Source organism: Salmo salar, chromosome 08, assembly GCF_965601325.2.
Source record: "Salmo salar chromosome 08, fSalSal1, whole genome shotgun sequence".
Lineage (NCBI taxonomy): Eukaryota > Metazoa > Chordata > Actinopteri > Salmoniformes > Salmonidae > Salmo > Salmo salar.
This window is the reverse complement of record NC_138298.1, coordinates 29,847,501-29,870,434: the sequence shown is the minus strand read 5'-3', so window position 1 is coordinate 29,870,434 and position 22,934 is coordinate 29,847,501. Positions and strand designations below refer to the sequence as shown.

Below are 22,934 nucleotides of genomic sequence, written 5' to 3'. Positions count from 1 at the left end.
GTGAGGAGGTAGCAAGCCCTGCATGGGATTTTATGTGGCCCTTTGTCAACAAGGGATTTCGTGGTTTACGTGGTTTACACGTTGGTTTCTACTGCGGCAGACCGGGGTTCATAACCCGCCTGGTACATATTTGACTGTGTTATTGTGTCAGTCCAACACAGGTGGTACAGCATGTGAGCTGTTAACGTTTTCATGAAGAACCCCTCCACTGTATTCTAACTAGACTGTAGCTGCATGAAGAACCCCTCCACTGTATTCTAACTAGACTGTAGCTATATGAAGAACCCCTCCACTGTATTCTAACTAGACTGTAGCTATATGAAGAACCCCTCCACTGTATTCTAACTAGACTGTAGCTATATGAAGAACCCCTCCACTGTATTCTAACTAGACTGTAGTCATATGAAGAACCCCTCCACTGCTATTGCTGCCATGATATCACACAATCAATGTATAAAAGGCTCATGATTTGTTCTGTCTAAAACCCTGAAGAAATCCAAGACACGAAACATGTTGGTTTTGCTTTTAACAATTAAGAAGCTTTCTTATTAACTTCCACTGTCTTCTAAGAGTTGCTGGATCTCCTCTCTGTCACACAATCACTGCCACGAGAGAAAAACATGATAAAATGAAGAATCCGAGGTGAAATCAGGTCAGGTTTAGTCTCTTTATTTGGGTTAGGATAGAAGACGGTGCAGGGTCTGAGTACAAGCTTTTACAGTGACTGTGGCAGAGGTATGCTGCACGTTTCCTTGAATCCTAGAACCCTAGAAGTCTAGAACCCTAGATCCCGTTCCCTCTTCTAGCCACGACAACAGACCCACACACACACACACACACACATCCGTACCCCCGTAGATCAGAGTCAAAGGAGAAGCACTAGTCGTCTCGTTTTGGGCTGAATTTAGGTTTGAAGAGAAACAGGATGGTTGGATGAAAAATAAATTATGCGAGGGGGAAAAAGAGAGAGAGAGAGGGGAATGGAGGGGGCTGAAAATAACAGAGACGGAGAGAGAGAGAAAAAATAGAGAGAATATCTAGCTATCTACCTATCAACCCACCACATCTGGTCTTTGTTGATCTGTGAGTTGTTGTCGTTGTTTATTTACGTCAATAGTCTTAGAATCCATTGTTGTTTCGTGGTGTTGACGTATCTGTCCAATCAGGGCGGCTGTACGCCACCAGTCTTGCATCTCTCAAACAGGTAGAGGGCGCCGTCTCAAGAGGGGGAAAAAACAATGACCTCCCTCCATCCCTCGCTCTCTCCCTCGCTCTAAAAAAATGTATCTAACCGCGGAGAGGATCAACGGGGGATGAGGGGTCGGATGGAGGGATGGAGGGAGCTGTCTATCTTCCTATAGATAGGGTGCTTTCTTCCTGTCCTTTTTAGCCTTCCCCCCTCCTCCTCCTCCTCCTCCTCTACTATGCCCTTCCTCCGTCTCTCCTCCGCTCACTCTCTTTCTCGCCCTCTGGGACCCTCACTTGCTGGACAAGGTGTAGCAGCCATGCTGGTGCCACTGCATGTCGCGGATACGCCTCACAGACTGGAACTGGGGGTGATGGGCGCCGAACTCGTTGAAGTGTTTGTAGTCACCTTTCTCCAGGAGGTACTGGGAACCACGGTATCCAGGGAACTGGTAACCCACCCAGCTGGAAGAAAACAGCAGAGGAGAAGGGGGATGAGTGGAGGGATGGAGGGAGAGAGATAGATGGGGAAGAGAGAGAGAGGAGAAGGGGGAAAGGGGTTTGTGAATGAGAGTTGGAATTGGGGAAGAGAGGGAGAGAGATGGGAGAAAGAGAGAGAGGAGAAGGTGGAAAGGGGTTTGTGAATGAGAGTTGGAATTTGGGAAGAGAGGGAGAGAGATGGGAGAAAGAGAGAGAGGAGAAGGTGGAAAGGGCTGAGTGAATGAGGGCTGGAATGGGGGAAGAGAGGGACATAGATGGGAGAAAGAGAGAGGAGGAAGAAGAGATGAGCAGAGGCTGAGAAAGAAAGATGGAGAGAGAATCAATAGTGTGAGACCGAGAGAGAGGGCAGAAGGGACACAGAGGTAGAGAAATTAACAAAGAAGAGTAAAGTAGAAAAGAAGGCGAGAACCCGAGGGAGAGAACCGACGGAGACAGAGAGAAAAGATGAGAAGCCGACAGCATCAGAGGAACAGGCAGGGGAGTGGGAAGCTGTGAGGGAGAGATATGTCTTGCTAAATAGAGGTATTGATCTGTTTGTCACGTTTTGCCTGTAGTGCCACAGGTACCAGTCTGTCCGTTTGATGTTTCAACCAGAGGGGAACCTGTCTACTCTCTGTGGGCCAAACCCATCTATGAAGGAACTGGACCTATCTCCTCTCTCACTGTGCAGATACACTGGAGAGAGAAAGCTCACATGCACACAGATACATACACACACATGTACATGCACGCACGCATGCAGGAACGAACACACACAAACAAACCGTGCTATATAAAACCCTTTGTTCTGATTCTGAAGAGGCTGTTTAAAACAGGAAAGACATCCTGACATCATTCCTGCTGCATTTCTGAAAGTGAATCATAGATCTTCAGGGATGCGTCCCAAATAGTGCCCTATTCCCTATTTAGTACACTACTTTTGACCAGGGCCCATAGTTCATATGAAGGGAATAGGGTGCCATTTGAGAGGCAGACTAGATTCTATTTGAAGTATGTAGACACAGGAAGCCAGAGGGAAACAGAGAGCCTATATATTAAATGATCTTCTAAATGGAACCCCTCTGACAATTAAAACTATTGTGGAAACTTTCGTCATTCCGAACTATTTTTGGAACAGTTGGTTCCGAATTCTATTATTCACATAGAAACGGTGGAACGACTCAGCCATTTGAAATGAATGAATAATTTGTACAGTAGATTACAAACAATCTAAGGTATCTAGGTTTGGTGATGCCTGGTTTTTTATGTCTTAATGACATCACTGTCTCATCCACTTCCTGCTCTATCGCATCCTATGGCATGTTTGTCTGCGATGTGGGTGTGTCCTGTTGCCGCAGCGAGGACCACTCACGTTCCGCAGCTGACCATGATGCTGCCGACTCTATCGGTGAATCCGTAGGAGAACAGAGAGGGAACATCATCATCCATGATCTCCATCTTACGACCCTTGAACTCTCCAACCTCGAACAGGCAGATCTTGTGCTTCTCAGGGTCCTGAGAGAGAGTGCAGAGGGGAGAGGGGAGAGGGGGAAAGAGGGGGAAAGAGGGGGAAAGAGGGGAGAGAGGTGGGGGAGAGAGAGAGGTGGAGTTAAAAACGAACATAACATAACTAACAGATAACAGGCCAAACTGATCAATTTGGATAAATGAATTGATGGATGGATGGATGGATGGATGGATGAATGGACGAACGAATAAATGAATGAATGAATGAATGAATGAATGAATGAACGAACGGACGAACGAATGAATTAATGGATGGATGGATGGATGGATGGATGGATGAGTAGATGGATGGATGGATGGATGGATGGATGGATGGATGGATGGATGGATGGATGGATGGATGGATGGATGGATGGATGGATGGATGGATGGATGGACAAGTAAATGGAACGTTACATGAGTGGATGGATGGATGGATGGATGGATGGATGGATGGATGGATGGATGGATGGATGGATGGATGGATGGATGGATGGATGGATGGATGGATGGATGGATGGATGGATGGAGGAGGGGGTGGATGGATGGACAAATTAATGAATAGATGAATGAATATGGATGGATGGTAAGAGAGATGATTACTAACAGCAGAAATACATGATAATCAGATAAGTGTATGTAAATGTATTCTGGCCAATGACAGAGATGTAGTACTAGGACAGATGGAAGGACAGAGTGATGGGGGGAGACAAAAGTGTGTGACATACCATGCGGACGGGCCTGAAGGACAGCAGGTAGTCGTTCTTCTGACAGTTGCTCCAGGAGTCCCAGCGAGGGTACTCTCCCTTCTCCAGGATGAACATCTCACCACAGAAGTTCATCTGCTCATAACCCACGAAACTGATAGAGGGAGAAAGGGGGAGAGAGAGGGGAGAGAGAGGGGGAGAGAGAGGGAGAGGGGAAGAGGAGGGGTAAGGGAGGGGGCGGAGAGAGGGGGAGAGAGAGGGAGAGGGGAAGATGAGGGGAAAAGGAGGGGGAGGAGAGGGGGAGAGAGAGAGGCAGAAACACATTGAGAACCATGGTTGCAGCAACGTTTGATAGGAATAAATGTTAGTTTGTGTGAGGTTGACGAACAGGTATGGGTGTGTCATAGTAACGTTAGTGTAAGGAAAAGATTTCACTACAAGTGCATGTGGGGATTACAGTGAGGGAAAAAAGTATTTGATCCCCTGCTGATTTTATACATTTGCCCACTGACAAAGAAATGATCAGTCTATAATTTTAATGGTAGGTTTATTTGAACAGTGAGAGACAGAATAACAACAAAGAAATCCAGAAAAACGCATGTCAATAATGTTATAAATTGATTTGCATTTTAATGAGGGAAATAAGTATTTGACCCCCTCTCAATCAGAAAGATTTCTGGCTCCCAGGTGTCTTTTATACAGGTAACGAGCTAAGATTAGGAGCACTCTCTTAAAGGGAGTGCTCCTAATCTCAGTTTGTTACCTGTATAAAAGACACCTGTCCACAGAAGCAATCAATCAATCAATCAGATTCCAAACTCTCCACCATGGCCAAGACCAAAGTGCTCTCCAAGGATGTCAGGGACAAGATTGTAGACATACACAAGGCTGGAATGGGCTACAAGAGCATCGCCAAGCAGCTTGGTGAGAAGGTGACAACAGTTGGTCAAACTGTCAAAATCCCTCTGCCTGGGGCTCCATGCAAGATCTCACCTCGTGATGTTGCAATGATCATGAGAACGGTGAGGAATCAGCCCAGAACTACATGGGAGGATCCTGGGACCATAGTCACCAAGAAAACAATTGGTAACACACTACGCCGTGAAGGACTGAAATCCTGCAGCGCCCGCAAGGTCCCCTGCTCAAGAAAGCACATATACATGCCCGTCTAAAGTTTGCCAATGAACATCTGAATGATTCAGAGGACAACTGGGTGAAAGTGTTGTGGTCAGATGAGACCAAAATGGAGCTCTTTGGCATCAACTCAACTCTCCGTGTTTGAAAGGAGGAGGAATGCTGCCTATGACCCCAAGAACACCATCCCCAACGTCAAACATGGAAGTGGAAACATTATGCTTTGGGGGTGTTTTTCTGCTAAGGGGGCAGGACAACTTCACCTCATCAAAGGGACGATGGACAGGGCCATGTACCGTCAAATCTTGGGTGAGAACCTCCTTCCCTCAGCCAGGGCATTGAGAATGGGTCGTGGATGGGTATTCCAGCATGACAAAGACCCAAAACACACGGCGAAGGCAACAAAGGAGTGGCTCAAGAAGAAGCACATTAAGGTCCTGGAGTGGCCTAGCCAGTCTCCAGACCTTAATCCCATAGAAAATCTGTTGGAGGGAGCTGAAGGTTCGAGTTGCCAAACGTCAGCCTCGAAACCTTAATGACTTGGAGAAGATCTGCAAAGAGGAGTGGGACAAAATCCCTCCTGAGATGTGTGCAAACCTGGTGGCCAACTACAAGAAACGTCTGACCTCTGTGATTGCCAACAAGGGTTTTGCCACCAAGTACTAAGTCATGTTTTGCAGAGGGGTCAAATACTTATTTCCCCCATTAAAATGCAAATCATTTTATAACATTTTTGACATGTGTTTTTCTGGATTTTTTTTTTGTTATTCTGTCTCTCACTGTTCAAATAAACCTACCATTAAAATTATAGACTGATCATTTCTTTGTCAGTGGGCAAACGTACAAAATCAGCAGGGGATCAAATACTTTTTTCCCTCACTGTAGGTGTGTGTTGGTGAAACTGAGGTGTGTGTGTGTGACACAAATGAGGTGTGTGTTTGTCGAGGGACAGGCTGGTACTCACGGCCCGCAGTCGACACGCAGGGAGCGAACCCTGTCCATGCCCATGTCACACACATTCATGCACTCATTGGTGATCTCCATACAGCGGCCCTGGAAGTTCTCCTGGTCGAAGACGCACATCTGAGATGAAGGGAGAGAGAGGGGAGAGAGAGGGGGAGAGAGAGGGAGAGAGAGGGAGAGAGAGAGAGAGAGGTAGAGAGAGGGGGGAGGGGAGAGAGAGAGAGCGAGAGAGAGCGAGAGCGAGAGAGAGAGAGAGAGAGAGAGAGAGAAAGAGGGTGGGAGGGCGGTAAAGGGGGGAGAGAGAGAGGGAGAGAGAGAGGGAGGGAGAGAGGGAGGGAGAGAGAGTGAGAGAGATGTAAAGGACAGAGGGGAGAGGGAGACAGAGAGGGATGGAGGTAGAGGGGGAGAGAGAGGTAGCGAGAGAGAGCGAGCGAGAGAGAGAGAGAGAGAGAGAGAGGGGAGAAAGAGAAAAGAGATTGGGAAAGAGAGAGAAATTACAGTTTAATTCTCACATCTTTTTCTTTGAGGCTGAACTGTGTAATGTAACAAAACAAACACTTTTTGAATCCCAAATGGTCCCCTATTCCCTATATAGTGCACTAGGGCTCTGGTCAAAAGTAGTGCTCTATATAGGAAGTAGGGGCCATTTTGGACGCAAACACTGTCCTTGTGTGATTCTCTTAGAACGCCTCCACACACACATAGCTATGGCAACTGTGACTTACCACCACAGGCAACTAGAGGCATTGTGTGGAAACAGTGTGTGAGTAGTTACGTACGAGTGTCAAAGTACCAACAATTATATAACATATATGTGTGGCCATGTGCTTTTGTATGCGTACATTATGTGTGTGTGTGTGTGTGTGTGTGTGTGTGTGTGTGTGTGTGTGTGTGTGTGTGTGTGTGTGTGTTTGTGTGTATATGTGTGTGTGTGTGTGTGTGTGTGTGTGTGTGTGTGTGTGTGTGTGTGTGTGTGTGTGTGTGTGTGTGAAGGCGTGCATATGTGTGTGTGTATATGTGTGCGTGTGTGTATATGCATATGTGTGTGTGTGTGTGTGTGTGTGTGTGTGTGTGTGTGTGTGTGTGTGTGTGTGTGTGTGTGTGTGTGTGTGTGTGTGTGTGTGTGTGTGTGTGTGCGTATATGCATGCATGTGTGTTACCTTGTAGGCGTTCATGCCCATCTCAGATCTCTTCCCCTGGGCGGCCTTGCCGTCGGTCTGGGAAGCAGATTTAGACTTTTCTCCAGACATGATGACTGGAACAAAAACAGAGGGATGACGAAAGGAAAGAAATAAAAGGAGGTAAAGAAAGGTACGAGGGTTCAACACACTGCTGCTAAGTTTAATGCTGTTTAAACTGACACAGCTCATTTACCACTTTATCCCATTGAAGTCTACAACTTTTACCCAAACATGTACTGTGTTCTAGACAGTAGACCGTAGCCCTGCTTTACTCCTTAGCTCCTTAGCAGAGCCTGTAATTGATCAACGGAACACAAAAATATGAGTAGCCATCTTGGATGAGGTTTAACCACATGACCGCTACTGGCCACTTAACATTTTTCCTCGAGTTCCCTTACGATCCAAACATCAGTAAGAACAGAAATGAAGAGTTTGTTGGGGTTTTTTGCCCATGTACAAAGCATGTCCACTTAAAAGTAAATGAATCTCTAATGATGTAAAATAGTCAACCAGATCTTATAGACAACAAGAACCTATAGATTCATTAGACAATCCTTGTGGAACTAGGTAAAACACGTCAATGAAGGAAAATAAGTTATTTATGTGTTCTTTCTAGTTACTATGATGCCGTTTAGAGTGACCTGTATTTGAATTTGACGTTTGAGATACCTAATCTATCCCTCTCTCATCCCCCATTTTCTCTCATCCCCCATCTCTCTGTATCTCTGTGTGCCCGTCTCTTACCTCTGCTCAGTGTGTGGGTACAGGAGTGGGCTCAGGCGGTCAGTGTGTGAGTGGAGAGGGCCCTCCCGCACCTTTTATATGCTGGCGCCCAGAGAGGGGGGATTAGAGTGACAGAGAGAAACCCGCTGAGCTCACAGCCAGGGAAGAATAGAAATCCCCCCATCATCAAAGAGAGAGAGAGAGAGAGAGAGAGAGAGAGAGAGAGAGAGAGATGTAAATACTGCATGAGTACAGAGGTATGGTGGTTGGTGATTGAAGTGTTGTCATGATTGCACAGATCTGTTTGTGAAGTTCTTAAATGTTATTGATTTATTTATAATTAACCTTTATTTAACTAGGCAAGTCAGTTAAGAACAAATTCTTATTTACAATGACGGCCTACCAAAAGGCAAAAGGCCTCCTGCGGGGACGGGGGCCTGGGATTAAAAATAAATAATAAAAAAAAAATATAGGACAACATTTTGGACCTGTTGTTATCAGAAACATGTTTTCATGGAACACTGTCATTTCCTCCACTATATATTAAGTCCTTATTCCTTCTCATCAGTTTTATACATCTTTGGATATACCGTTTCTGTTTGACTCCCACTGGATAGTCAGGTATCCAACAGACTTAGTTGAAACGTGGTAAATATGGCACCTGGGAATGGAGTAAGGAAACCTGGGCCCATACTCATAAAGCGTGCTGATCTAGGATCAGGTCCCCCGGTCCATCTAATCTTATTTATTATGATCTAACAGGAAAAACTGATCCTAGATTAGCACTACTTTGAGACGCTTTATGAATACAGAGGCCCAAATCCTAGATCTGAGCTAATGGTTATGATTGGTATTTGTAAATGTATTTATTATGGATCCCCATTAGTTCCTGCCAAGGCAGCAGCTACTCTTCCCGGGGTCCAACAAAATTAAGGCCATTTATACAATTTTAAAAACATTACAATACATTCACAGATTTCTCAACATACTGGAGATGGGGTGAGGACATTTGATCCTAGATCAGTGCTTAGAGGTAACATCTGTTTGGAGAGAGAGATTGGTTGAGAGAGCAGAGATAGAGATAGATGGATCTCATTTGATAAGATTTGATGGATAATAAAAGTGTCTTATGGACATGGAGATACATGTTTGAAAATCATATGGTCTATGGTAGTATGGTAGTATGGTCTATGGTAGTATGGTAGTATGGTAGTATGGTCTATGGTAGTATGGTCTATGGTAGTATGGTAGTATGCCCTATGGTAGTATGGTAGTATGGTAGTATGGTAGTATGGTCTATGGTAGTATGGTAGTATGGTAGTATGGTAGTATGGTCTATGGTAGTATGGTAGTATGGTCTATGGTAGTATGGTCTATGGTCTATGGTAGTATGGTCTATGGTCTATGGTAGTATGGTCTATGGTAGCATGGTCTATGGTAGTATGGTAGTATGGTCTATGGTAGTATGGTCTATGGTCTATGGTAGTATGGTCTATGGTAGTATGGTAGTATGGTCTATGGTAGTATGGTCTATGGTAGTATGGTAGTATGGTCTATGGTAGTATGGTCTATGGTCTATGGTAGTATGGTCTATGGTCTATGGTAGTATGGTCTATGGTAGTATGGTCTATGGTAGTATGGTAGTATGGTAGTATGGTCTATGGTAGTATGGTCTATGGTAGTATGGTAGTATGGTAGTATGGTAGCATGGTCTATGGTAGTATGGTCTATGGTCTATGGTAGTATGGTCTATGGTCTATGGTAGTATGGTCTATGGTAGCATGGTCTATGGTAGTATGGTAGTATGGTCTATGGTAGTATGGTCTATGGTCTATGGTAGTATGGTCTATGGTCTATGGTAGTATGGTCTATGGTAGTATGGTAGTATGGTCTATGGTCTATGGTAGTATGGTCTATGGTAGTATGGTCTATGGTAGTATGGTAGTATGGTAGTATGGTCTATGGTAGTATGGTAGTATGGTAGTATGGTCTATGGTCTATGGTAGTATGGTCTATGGTAGTATGGTCTATGGTCTATGGTAGTATGGTCTATGGTCTATGGTAGTATGGTCTATGGTAGTATGGTCTATGGTAGTATGGTAGTATGGTCTATGGTCTATGGTAGTATGGTCTATGGTCTATGGTAGTATGGTCTATGGTAGTATGGTCTATGGTAGTATGGTCTATGGTCTATGGTAGTATGGTCTATGGTAGTATGGTCTATGGTAGTATGGTAGTATGGTGTATGGTAGTATGGTAGTATGGTCTATGGTAGTATGGTCTATGGTAGTATGGTCTATGGTAGTATGGTCTATGGTAGTATGGTAGTATGGTCTATGGTAGTATGGTAGTATGGTCTATGGTAGTATGGGTAGTATGGTCTATGGTAGTATGGTCTATGGTAGTATGGTCTATGGTAGTATGGTAGTATGGTCTATGGTAGTATGGTCTATGGTAGTATGGTCTATGGTAGTATGGTCTATGGTAGTATGGTAGCATGGCCTATGGTAGTATGGTAGTATGGTCTATGGTAGTATGGTAGTATGGTCTATGGTAGTATGCTCTATGGTATTATGGTCTATGGTAGTATGGTAGTATGGTAGTATGGTCTATGGTAGTATGGTCTATGGTAGTATGGTAGTATGGTAGTATGGTAGTATGGTCTATGGTAGTATGGTAGTATGGTCTATGGTAGTATGCTCTATGGTAGTATGGTCTATGGTAGTATGGTCTATGGTAGTATGCTCTATGGTCTATGGTCTATGGTAGTATGGTCTATGGTAGTATGGTAGTATGGTCTATGGTAGTATGGTAGTATGGTCTATGGTAGTATGCTCTATGGTATTATGGTCTATGGTAGAATGGTAGTATGGTAGTATGGTCTATGGTAGTATGGTAGCATGCTCTATGGTAGTATGGTCTATGGTAGTATGGTCTATGGTCTATGGTAGTATGGTCTATGGTAGTATGGTCTATGGTAGTATGGTAGTATGGTCTATGGTAGTATGGTAGTATGGTCTATGGTAGTATGGTCTATGGTAGTATGGTCTATGGTAGTATGGTCTATGGTAGTATGGTAATATGGTAGTATGGTCTATGGTAGTATGGTCTATGGTAGTATGGTAATATGGTAGTATGGTCTAGGGTAGTATGGTAGTATGGTCTATGGTAGTATGGTAGTATGGTCTATGGTAGTATGGTAGTATGGTCTATGGTAGTATGGTCTATGGTAGTATGGTCTATGGTAGTATGGTAGTATGGTCTATGGTAGTATGGTAGTATGGTCTATCGTAGTATGGTCTATGGTAGTATGGTCTATGGTAGTATGGTAATATGGTAGTATGCTCTATGATAGTATGGTCTATGGTAGTATGGTCTATGGTCTATGGTAGTATGGTCTATGGTAGTATGGTCTATGGTAGTATGGTCTATGGTAGTATGGTCTATGGTAGTATGGTAGTATGGTCTATGGTAGTATGGTCTATGGTAGTATGGTCTATGGTAGTATGGTCTATGGTAGTATGGTAGTATGGTCTATGGTAGTATGGTAGTATGGTCTATGGTAGTATGGTAGTATGGTCTACGGTAGTATGGTAGTATGGTCTATGGTAGTATGGTCTATGGTAGTATGGTAGTATGGTCTATCGTAGTATGGTCTATGGTAGTATGGTCTATGGTAGTATGGTAGTATGGTAGTATGGTCTATGGTAGTATGGTAATATGGTAGTATGGTCTATGGTAGTATGGTAGTATGGTCTATGGTCTATGGTAGTATGGCCTATGGTAGTATGGTAGTATGGTCTATGGAAGTATGGTAGTATGGTCTATGGTAGTATGCTCTATGGTATTATGGTCTATTAGTATGGTAGTATGGTAGTATGGTCTATGGTAGTATGGTCTATGGTAGTATGGTAGTATGGTCTATGGTAGTATGGTAGTATGGTAGTATGGTCTATGGTAGTATGGTAGTATGCTCTATGGTAGTCCCCCTGTTATTTTGTCATCGTAGCTACACCAACAACAACATCATGTGAATATACCTCACCAAAAGTAGGCCTACTATCTATAATGGGGGTGTAGAAGTCACTTTACCTACACTAAGGGGCCATTTCTGAGAATCCAGGAAGAATATGCTGACAAAAACAACAGCTGAAAAGCTACATTGTTATGTTCTAACACTAAATATTTAATTCCAACATATTCTAAACCTCATTTTAACCCTGATCTTCATCCACACAACATAAATCATCTCACTGCCCAAGTAGCATCGCCAGTAAATGTACAGTTATTGAGTGAATTGTCATCTCACCAACATGGAAATGTTCATGTTAAATTGATTGTCTTTTTACATTCGATAAAACAATGTAATGACACATTATCAAGTAGCAGGCCTCATGTTAGACACCGCTGAACTATACCAACATGCCAAATATACAAAATACTTCACGACTCTGTGACATGGAGTAGGACCAATTAGACCCTAAATGCTGATCTAAGGTCAGTTTATATGATTTCCCTCCTAATGATACAGCTTAGAATATGGAGAGGGTAAGCTGATCCTAGATCTGTGCCTAGAGACAGTTATCTGAATCCTAAATGGCACCCTGTTCCCTATTTTAGTGCACTATTTTTGACCAGAAGCCCATAGGAAATAGGGTGCCATTTGGGACATGATCCCAGTTTCCACCTAATACCGGAGGTTCATGGTGTGTACAGTAGCCATTTTGGATCTGTGCACTCATCACTTCTGAACAGTAGTATGTCTGGATGGGAGGAGTCTTTGGGGCCATTGAACAGGGGGCCGAGTTCAGTGCGATGCCACACAACAGAATGTTCAGATAGATATGTATCATGTAGAACAGTTGCATAGAATAGGGATTAGGGCAGTGGTTCCCAAACTTGGGGGTCAGGACTCCATGTGGGATCCCTTAGAATTGAAATGGGGTTCCCTGAGAAAATCTGTAATCTCATCAAACAAATGAACACTTTTTCCCTCTTTAAATGGGTATAGAACCTATTATTGTCAACTAACAGCCTTTTACACTATTAGAATACGCTTTCATGTCATTATTATGTGTTGGGCCAGGCTGCAGGACCTAACATTGAGTGAATATGATCCATAGAGATGGAAAGAGGTCTCATCTTTGTATCTATGCCATTATGGCGTCTGTGATAGCATGGGCTCCGCCATTGAGGCTATCTCCATTGTAAATAGTCAGTTTTCTACTTTTGTGTTTGATAAAACTGTCAAGCTTATAATAGTGATTTATCCTCACCTGCAATGCTGGAGTCCTGAACCAAATCTTGTGTGTCATTCATTCATTGTGGCCACTAAATTGCGATGATATAGCAAAAAGATATTAACAAACCATAGGCAACCCAATTTGAAGAAGACAATGCTCTGATCCCTCCAAACCCATAGGAATCCCCACCCAGTTGACTACTTTAAAATGGTGGAAGCCCTCAATGGCAATGTCCATGCTTAAATGGGTTATATCCAAGTTGAGTCCTCTAACTATCTCTATGATATGAACCCACAGCGTTAACTACGGGATAAAACATTTCTAAATGGGGTCCCCTCCATTTTCTAGGGTCAATTTGGGGTCATGTGCATTAAAAGTTTGGGAACCCTTAGATTACCCTTAGATTACATGTTTTACGTGTCCCCAACCCTACTTATTTGTACATAATGTTGCCGCTACCGTCTCTTATGACCAAAAATAACTTCTGGACATCAGGACTGCGATTACTCACCACGGACTGGCAGAATCCTTTTTTTACTTTAACGAGTCTGACGAGCCCAACATGAATGATATACTGCTCTCCCAGGAACAGGCCCAGATTCCCGCGATTTGCATGAAGAGAATTCGTATGCGATCCAATAAACCCCCACTTCCTTCCATTCTGTTAGCAAACATGCAATCTTTGGAAAATAAAATCGATGACCTAAGCGGAAGATTAAACTACCAACAGGACATTCAAAACTGTAATATCTTATGCTTCACGGAGTCGTGGCTGAACGACGACACTATCAACATACAGCTGGCTGGTTATACGACGTACCGGCAGGATAGAACAGCGGTGTCTGGTAAGACAAGGGGCGGCGGACAATGTATTTTTGTAAATAACAGCTGGTGCACAATATCTAAGGAAGTCTCGAGCTATTGCTCGCCTGAGGTAGAGTATCTCATGATAAGCTGTAGACCACACTATCTACCTAGAATTTTCATCTGTATTTTTCATAGCTGTTTACATACCACCACAGACTGAGGCTGGCACTAAGACCGCATTGAATGAGCTGTATTCTGTCATAAGCAAACAAGAAAACGCTCACCCAGAGGTGGTGCTCCTAGTAGCCAGGGACTGTAATGCAGGGAAACTTAAATCCGTTATACCAACTTTTTATCAGCATGTTAAATGTGCAACCAGAGGGGGACAAACCTCTGGAAAACCTTTACTCCACGCACAGATGTGCACAAAGTTCTCCCTCACCCTCCATTTGGATGAAGCAGATGCTAAGCTACAGGACTGTTTTGCTAGCACAGACTGGAATATGTTCCGGGATTCCTCCGATGACATTGAGGAGTACATCACATCAGTCATTGGCTTCATCAATAAGTGCATCGATGACGTTGTCTCCACAGTGACCGTACGTACATACCCCAACCAGAAGCCATGGATTACAGGCAACATCCGCACTGAGCTAAAGGCTAGTGCTGCTGCATTCAAGGAGCGGGACTCTAACCCAGAAGCTTATAAGAAATCCCGCTATGCCCTCAGACGAATCATCAAACAGGTAAAGCATCAATACAGGACTAAGACCAAATCATACTACACCGGCTCTGACACTCGTCGGATGTAGCAGGGCTTGCAAACCATTACAGACTACAAAGGAAAACACAGCCGAGAGCTGCCCAATGACACGAGCCTACCAGACAAGCTAAACTACTTCTATGCTCGCTTTGAGGCAAATAACACTGAAACATGCATGAGAGCACCAGCTGTTCCGGAAGACCTTGTGATCCCGCTCTCCGCAGCCGATGTGAGTAAGACCTTTAAACAGGTCAACATTCACAAGGCCGTAGGGCCAGACGGATTGCCAGGATGTGTACTGCGAGCATGCGCTGACCAACTGGCAAGTGTCTTCACTGACATTTTCACCCTCTCCCTGTCCGAGTCCATAATAATAAGATGTTTTAAGCAGACCACCACAGTCCCTGTGCCCAAGAACACTAAGATAACCTATCTAAATGACTACTGACCCGTAGCACTCACGTCTGTAGCCATGAAGTGCTTTGAAAGGCTGGTCATGACTCACATCAACACCATTATCCCAGAAACCCTAGACCCACTCCAATTTGCATACCGCCCAAGCAGATCCACTGCCCTTTCCCACCTGGACAAAAGGAACACCTATGTGAGAATGCTATTCATTGACTACAGCTAAGCATTCAACACCATAGTGCCCTCAAAGCTCATCAATAAGCTAAGGACCCTGGGACTAAACACCTCCCTCTGCAACTGGATCCAGGACTTCCTGACAGGCCGCCCCCAGGTGGTAACGGTAGGTAACAACACAGGGGCCCCTCAGGGGTGCGTGCTCAGTTCCCTCCTGCACTCCTTGTTCACGCATGACTGCACGGCCAGGCACGACTCCAACACCACCATTAAGTTTGCCGATGACACAACAGTGGTAGGCCTGGTCACCAACAACAACGAGACAGCCTATAGGGATGAGGTCAGAGACGTGGCCGTGTGGTGCCAGGACAACAACCTCTCCCTCAACGTGATCAAGACAAAGGAGATGATTGTGGACTACTGGAAAAAGAAGACCGAGCATGCCTCCATTGTCAACGACGGGGCTGTAGTGGAGCAGGTTGAGAGTTCCAAGTTCCTTGGTGTCCACATCACCAACAAGCTAACATGTGACTATAAGACTCCTGAACATCTAATCAAATGGCTACCTAGACTATTTGCATTGCCCCCCCCCCTTTTCCACCGCTGCTACTATCTGTTGTTATCATCTATGCATAGTCACTTTAATAACTCTACCTACATGTACATATTACCTCAACTAACTGGTACCCCGCACATTGACTCTGTACCAGTACTCCCCCTGTACTGTTGAAGTCGGAAGTTAACATACACTTAGGTAGGAGTCATTAAAACTCGTTTTTCAACCCCTCCACAAATTTCTTGTTAACAAACTATAGTTTTGGCAAGACGGTTAGGACATCTACTTTGTGCATGACACAAGTAATTTTTCCAAAAATTGTTTACAGACAGATTATTTCACTTATAATTCACTGTATCACAATTCCAGTGGATCAGAAGTTCACATACACTAAGTTGACTGTGCCTTTAAACAGCTTGGAAAATTCCAGAAAAATATGTCATAAAGACCATCGTTATGTTTAGCTTCTGATAGGCTAATTGAAATCATTTGAGTCAATTGGAGGTGTACCTGTGGATGTATTTCAAGGCCTACCTTCAAACTCAGTGCCTCCTTGCTTGACATCATGGAAAAATCAAAAGAAATCAGCCAAGACTTCAGAAAAAAAATTGTAGACCTCCACAAGTCTGGTTCATCCTTGGGAGCAATTTCCAAATGCCTGAAGGTACCATGTTCATCTATACAAACAATAGTACGCAAGTATAAACACCATGGGACCACGCAGCCGTCAAACAGCTCAGGAAGGAGACGCATTCTGTCTCCTAGAGATGAATGTACTTTGGTGCGAAAAGTGCAAATCAATCCCAGAACAACAGCAAAGGACCTTGTGAAGATGCTGGAGGAAACAGGTACAAAAGTATCTATATCCACAGTAAAATGAGTCCTTTATGGACATAACCGGAAAGGCCGCTCAGCAAGGAAGAAACCACTGCTCCAAAACCGCCATAAAAAAGCCAGACTACGGTTTGCAATTGCACATGGGGACAAAGATCGTACTTTTTGGAGAAATGTCCTCTGGTCTGATGAAACAAAAACAGAACTGTTTGGCCATAAAGACCATCGTTATGTTTGGAGGAAAAATGGGGAAGCTTGCAAGCCGAGGGACTGGGACTGGTGCACTTCACAAAATAGATGGCATCATGAGGAAGTAAAATTATGTGGATATATTGAAGCAACATCTCAAGACATCAGTCAGGAAGTTAAAGCTTGGTCGCAAATGGGTGTTCCAAATGGACAATGACCCCAAGCATACTTAAAAAGTTGTGGCAAAATGGCTTAAGGACAACAAAGTCAAGGTATTGGAGTGGCCATCACAAAGCCCTGACCTCAATCCCATAAAAAATGGAGGCCTACAAGGAGGCCTACAAAGCTGACTCAGTTACACCAGCTCTGTCAGGAGGAATGGGCCAAAATTCACCAAACTTATTGTGGGAAGCTTGTGGAAGGCTACCCGAAACGTTTGACCCAAGTTAAACAATTTAAAGGCAATGCTACCAAATACTAATTGAATGTATGTAAACTTCTGACCCACTGACAATGTGATGAAAGAAATAAAAGCTGAAATAAATCATTCTCTCTACTACTATTCTGACATTTCACATTCTTAAAATAAAGTGGTGATCCTAACTGAACTAAGACAGGGAATTTTTACTTGGCATAAATGTCAGGAATTGTGAAAAAACGGACTTTAAATATATTTGGCTAAGGTGTATGTAAACTTCAGACTTCAACTGTATATAGTTGTTATGTATGGTACGACGTGCTGTACGGCATACTGTACGTTGTTATGGTTTACGACAGTGTGCTGCTTTATGGATGAATGGGTTGTCAGGATGAGTGGCACATGTCATTAAACGACAGAGTGATGTACAATGTGAAACCGTGCAGACGTGCGTTCTTCTACAGCTAGGCTAGATATAACATTGGCGACGAAGATGGCTGAATTCAGTTTACCACCGCCGGCACCATTCCTCGCCGTGCCTGGCGAACCTCCAGTCCCGTGGAATAACTGGCTTGATAGCTTTAACACTTATATCGAAGCTATGGACTTTTCTACAATCTCCGACAAGCGGAGGACAGCACTGCTCCGTCACTGCCTCGGTACAGAGGGACAAAGGATTTTCAGAGCGCTTGGATCGGCTCCTACATTCACTGCTGCAGTCAGCCTCCTACGGAACCATTTCGCCGGGAAAGAGCGAGTGCTCCTCCGACGCTACCGGCTACGGAAGAGACACCAACGGCCGGGTGAGTCCATTCAAAGCTACGTGGCTAATCTGAGGGATTTGGCTAGCTCTTGTAACTATGGGACACTTCAGGACGAGATCATCAGGGATCAGTTGATAGAGGGGACGTTATGTGAAAAGACAAGGGAGAAACTGCTTTTGGAATCGGATAATTTACAACTAGATGGAGCTATTAAAATAGCACTCCAGGTTGAAGCGGCGTTGGAATGCTCTACTATGCTAACAGACAGATCTGCAGCATACACTCGGCCCCCAGCCATTCTCACACAGCAGCTTCAGCCCGAGCAGGCGCACTACAACGATCACGCGCTGTGCATGGCCTCCCACGTTGATAGCTGCATGGACACAGACACCGGCATGCCCGTGCAGCAGGCACACAGACAAACGAACAGAAGTAGCTGTGGCAACTGCGGGGCTAGCTCTCACAATTCAAGGGCTTCAAACTGCCCAGCCCGTGGGAAAATATGCAAGAACTGTTCAAAATACAATCACTTTGCAAAAGTGTGTCGTTCTGCCCCAGCTACTAGCTCCACCCAGCACAGGCCCTTAGTTTCATCTCACTCTCAACATGAACGCACGGAAATCCGAACTGTCTCCACCAACCATGTGTCATTCAGGACATGCACTGTGCAGCTGGGTGAGGTGGGTTTGCCTTTGCTGCTGGATACTGGCGCTGCGGTGTCGTTGCTCAACCTTGCCACTTACTACAAGTTTTTCAGTCACCTACCACTCCAACAGCCCTCCACTGCCCTGTGTGGGTACGGTAGATCCAAGATAGACATTGTAGGCACCCTCCAGGTCCCAGTACACTACGGCACCAAGCATCTGCCATCATTCACATTTCATGTTGCAAAGCGGGGTGCCAACCTCTTGGGCCTCGACCTCTTCACAGGCTTGGGATTCACGCTGAGAGATGACAGTGGGTCAGCTATCCACCAGGTTACCTGCACATGGCAACAGAACTGGCCAACTCTTTTTGATGGACTGGGCTGCCTCACAGCCTTTACTCACAGGCCCCTAGTGAATCCGGAAGTGACCCCAGTCATGCAGCCCCTGCGGCGCATTCCCTTTGCACTGCGTGATGACGTCACAAAAGATCTCCAGGCACAGTTGGATGCAGGCATCATTGAGCCAGTCAACGCTGCCCCCTGGATTTCAAACTTAGTCATTGCAACCAAAAAGTCAGGTGGAATCCGGACCTGCGTGGCTCTTCGTGCTGTGAACAAGGCCGTTGTCCCGGATAAGTACCCGTTGCCTACAGCTGAGGAGCTGACCGCACAATTCCATGGCTCCAAGATCTTCACGAAGCTTGACCTTCGTCAGGGTTATCTTCAGGTACCCCTCCATGCAGCTAGCAGAGATCTCACTACCTTTGTCACACATGCTGGCGTGTTCAGATATACACGCATGCCTTTTGGACTTAGCTCCGCCCCCAGCTGCTTCCAGAAGGTGATGAGCACCATCCTCGCTGGAATACCTGGGGTGGCGGTCTATCTGGATGACATCGTGGTCCACGGTCCTGACCTCCACATCCATGATTATCGACTCCACAGAGTATTCAGCGCTCTACTGCAGAACAACCTGACCCTTAACGGTGGAAAGTGCACCTTTGCAGCTCCAGCCGTCGAGTTTGTGGGGTTCCGCCTGTCGGCCAAAGGCATTGCCCCACTCATGTCGAACATTGAAGCCGTCCACAGGATCCCGGAACCGACCTCAGCCTCTCAGGTGGCATCATTCTTGGGCATGACAGCCTACTACCTCCGGTTTCTGCCCCACTACTCCCAGACCACAGCGCCCCTTCGCCAGCTCCTCAAGAAGGTTGAGCCATGGGCCTGGACAGCAGCCTGCTCAGACGCGGTCCGCTCACTGAAGAGCCAGCTCACCACAGCCCCAGTCTTGGCTCACTTTGACCCCGTCTGCCCCACCATTGTCACATGTGACGCCTCAGCTGGAGCACTAGGAGCTGTCCTCTCACAGCTGCAGAATGGCATTGAGAGGCCCGTCGCCTTCGCCTCAAGGGCCCTGAGCCCCCAGAACAATGGTACTCTGTGGGCGAACGAGAAGCACTGGCCTGTGTCTGGGCGTGCGAAAGGTGGCACCTCTACCTCTATGGCCGTCTGTTCACGCTCCGAACCGACCACCAGTCCCTCACAACGCTACTGTCGGCATCAGGAACTGGCCACAAGCCACTTCAGCTGCACAGATGGGCCGACCGCCTCAGACAGTATGACTATCAGCTGAAGTTCACTCCAGGGAGGGATAACGTGGTGGCAGACCTCCTCTCACGCTCCTTTGACGCTCCTACTCCGACCGTCTTGCCAGACGACAACGAAACAGTCCTCTTCAGTCAGTTGTCTCACTGGAGGAGCTGAAGCAAGCATCGGAACAGGATCCCACACTGTCTACCCTGCGCACCTACATACGCACTGGATGGCCAGCACACGTGCCGGAAGAGCTGGCGACTTTCACCAGGGTGAAGCACGAACTGTCTTGCTGGGAAGAAGTCTGTGTCTCTCGAGGGTTTTGCACTGTGGTCCCAAGTGGTCTGCGTGCGCGTGTTCTATCCATGGCGCACGAGGGGCACTTGGGCATAGTGAAGGTCAAACAGCGATGTCGAGACCTTGTGTGGTGGCCAGGCATCGACCACGACATTGAAGCCCTGGTCAGGGATTGTGCTGCATGCCTCCTCAGTGGGAAAACAGGACAGTCCACCCCACCCCCCCGCAGCCTCTCGCATGGCCGTCCCGCCCCTGGGAGCACATCCAACTGGACATCTGTGGCGAGATCCATGGTCACGCAGTCCCTCACCATCAGCGCTTCCTGGTGGTGGTGTATGACCTCCAGTCTAAGTGGCCAGAAGTGGTTCCTGTCGGAACTGTCACAGCACAGGCCATCGTGGACATCCTAGACAGCCTGTTCACAAGGTGGGGCCTGCCCCTCACCCTTACCACGGACAATGGGCCCCAGCTAATCTCTGCCGAGTTCTCCTCATATCTCAGCAACAAGGGAATCAAACACATCCGCACGGCCTACTACAACCCACAAGCTAACGGAGGGGTGGAACGCTTCAACCAAACGCTGAAGAACGGCATCAGAGCGCACCTGGTCCAGGGGTGCACGTTCCAAACTGCTTTGAATCAAACGCTAATGCACTACAGAGCAAGCAAACACACAACAACACAGGCCTCCCCGGCATCCCTCATGTTAGGTCGTGAGATGGAACTGCCACTGGACAGACTCAGAACACAGAGAGTTGCAGAACCGGCGACTAGGTGCACCCAAGAACAGCAGGCAGTGACCAGGCACCAAAGAGCAATGAAACAGCGTTTTGACAAGGCACACAGGGTGAAGAAGTCGATCATTGAGTGTCTGACTGGGTCCGAGCCCGACGGCCTCAGCGGTGCAACAAAATGGCCTCATTCTGGTCGGAACCCCTTGCAGGTCAGTCGACAACTGGGGCCCGCCACATTCATGTTGAGCAATGGATCACGCTGGCACGCCAGGCGCCTCAGGAAAGTCCCTGCTCCTCAAGGAATACGAATGCACACAGAACAGACATGCAGGCCAGAGACGCCACCGGATGGACCTCCCCCACCACTACCACCCGAGCCCCAGCCTCTACGGGCTCCCCAAGGGCCAGAGCCACAAGCGGTGGCGGTTGAAGAAAGGCCTATGCGGGCACGAACTCGCCCTGCTCATCTGGCTTAACCTCTTTTCATTCTTAGGCTCCGGTAGGTGTCTTAGTCAACCTCCAGGTTAATGGACTGAACTGGTTAGTTTGGAGAGTCCTTCTGTTTAAAGGTTAATGTTTTATTTCTTACAGGTATCACTCTAGGTTCTTGCCCTATGGACATTTTATATATGGTACCAGTCCCTGGTTTTGGAAAGGGGGGGGAAATGTTATGTATGGTACGACGTGCTGTACGGCATACTGTACGTTGTTATGGTTTACGACAGTGTGCTGCTTTATGGATGAATGGGTTGTCAGGATGAGTGGCACATGTCATTAAACGACAGAGTGATGTACAATGTGAAACTGTGCAGACGTGCGTTCTTCTACAGCTAGGCTAGATATAACAATAGTCTCACTATTGTTCTTTTATTGCTACTCTTTAATTACTTGTTACTTTTATTTATTCTTCTTATCCATATTTTTTTTAACTGCATTGGTGGTTAGGGGCTCGTAAGTAAGCATTTCTCTGTAAGGTCCCCACCTGTTGTATTCGGCGCATGTGACTAAAATTTGATTTGATTAAGGAATCACATCAGCTCTATAAAAGGCATTTTCATCTGCAACGTCTAAGTAGGATGCCCCACTACAGCACGTTCAGATAGAAATATATCATGTAGAATATACATGCTACTCATTCACATAGGAATCATGTCAGTTTCAAGACATTTCTATCTGCAACATTTGGAAAGAAATAGGCTCGAGTCTCGACTCTCGACTCTCTCGACTCTCGACCACAATTAAAATCTTGACATTTCAGACGTCAATTTGCAGCCTTCATCAACATGATTTAAAAATGGGCGTTTCAGAATGTTGCACCCTCCTGAACATGAGCCAGGTTATGAATATAGTGATCTGATATATTGTCCAAAATGAACTCCTAGACCCTTTCCATAGATCTCAAAGGATCGGACCGTCTGGTACAATGGGGGTAAGCAGTATGGTAATATCTCTCTACCTTCCTAGCCCCTCTGGTATGATGGGTGTAACCAGTATGGTAATATCTCTCTACCTTCCTAGCCCCTCTGGTATGATGGGTGTAACCAGTATGGTAATATCTCTCTACCTTCCTAGCACCTCTGGTATGATGGGTGTAACCAGTATGGTAATATCTCTCTACCTTCCTAG

At 45.8% G+C, this 22,934-nt stretch overlaps 1 protein-coding gene across 1 annotated transcript; it reads right to left on the bottom strand.

Annotated features, from left to right (window-relative positions):
* Positions 1–653: 653 nt before the first annotated feature.
* Positions 654–7,959, bottom strand: LOC106583984 (beta-crystallin B1-like). Its single transcript, XM_045716380.2, has 6 exons — positions 7,901–7,959; positions 7,136–7,230; positions 5,977–6,095; positions 3,900–4,032; positions 3,038–3,180; positions 654–1,650 (listed from the first exon to the last, which is right to left on the bottom strand). Exons 2-6 carry the CDS (start codon positions 7,223–7,225, stop codon positions 1,479–1,481), a joined length of 657 nt encoding a protein of 218 aa, XP_045572336.1. The 5' UTR covers positions 7,226–7,230; positions 7,901–7,959; the 3' UTR covers positions 654–1,478.
* Positions 7,960–22,934: the final 14,975 nt, after the last annotated feature.

What these genes read in the sequence shown, in the direction of transcription:
- LOC106583984 (XM_045716380.2), bottom strand. Translation starts at nt 7,225, where the DNA reads ATGTCTGGAGAAAAGTCTAAATCTGCTTCCCAGACCGACGGCAAGGCC. An exon ending in CTGCGTGTCGACTGCGGGCC is followed by an intron (nt 4,033 to 5,976) that starts GTGAGTACCAGC and finishes TCCCTCTATCAG; the next exon opens with TTTCGTGGGTTATGAGCAGA. An exon ending in ATCATGGTCAGCTGCGGAAC is followed by an intron (nt 1,651 to 3,037) that starts GTGAGTGGTCCT and finishes GTTTTCTTCCAG; the next exon opens with CTGGGTGGGTTACCAGTTCC.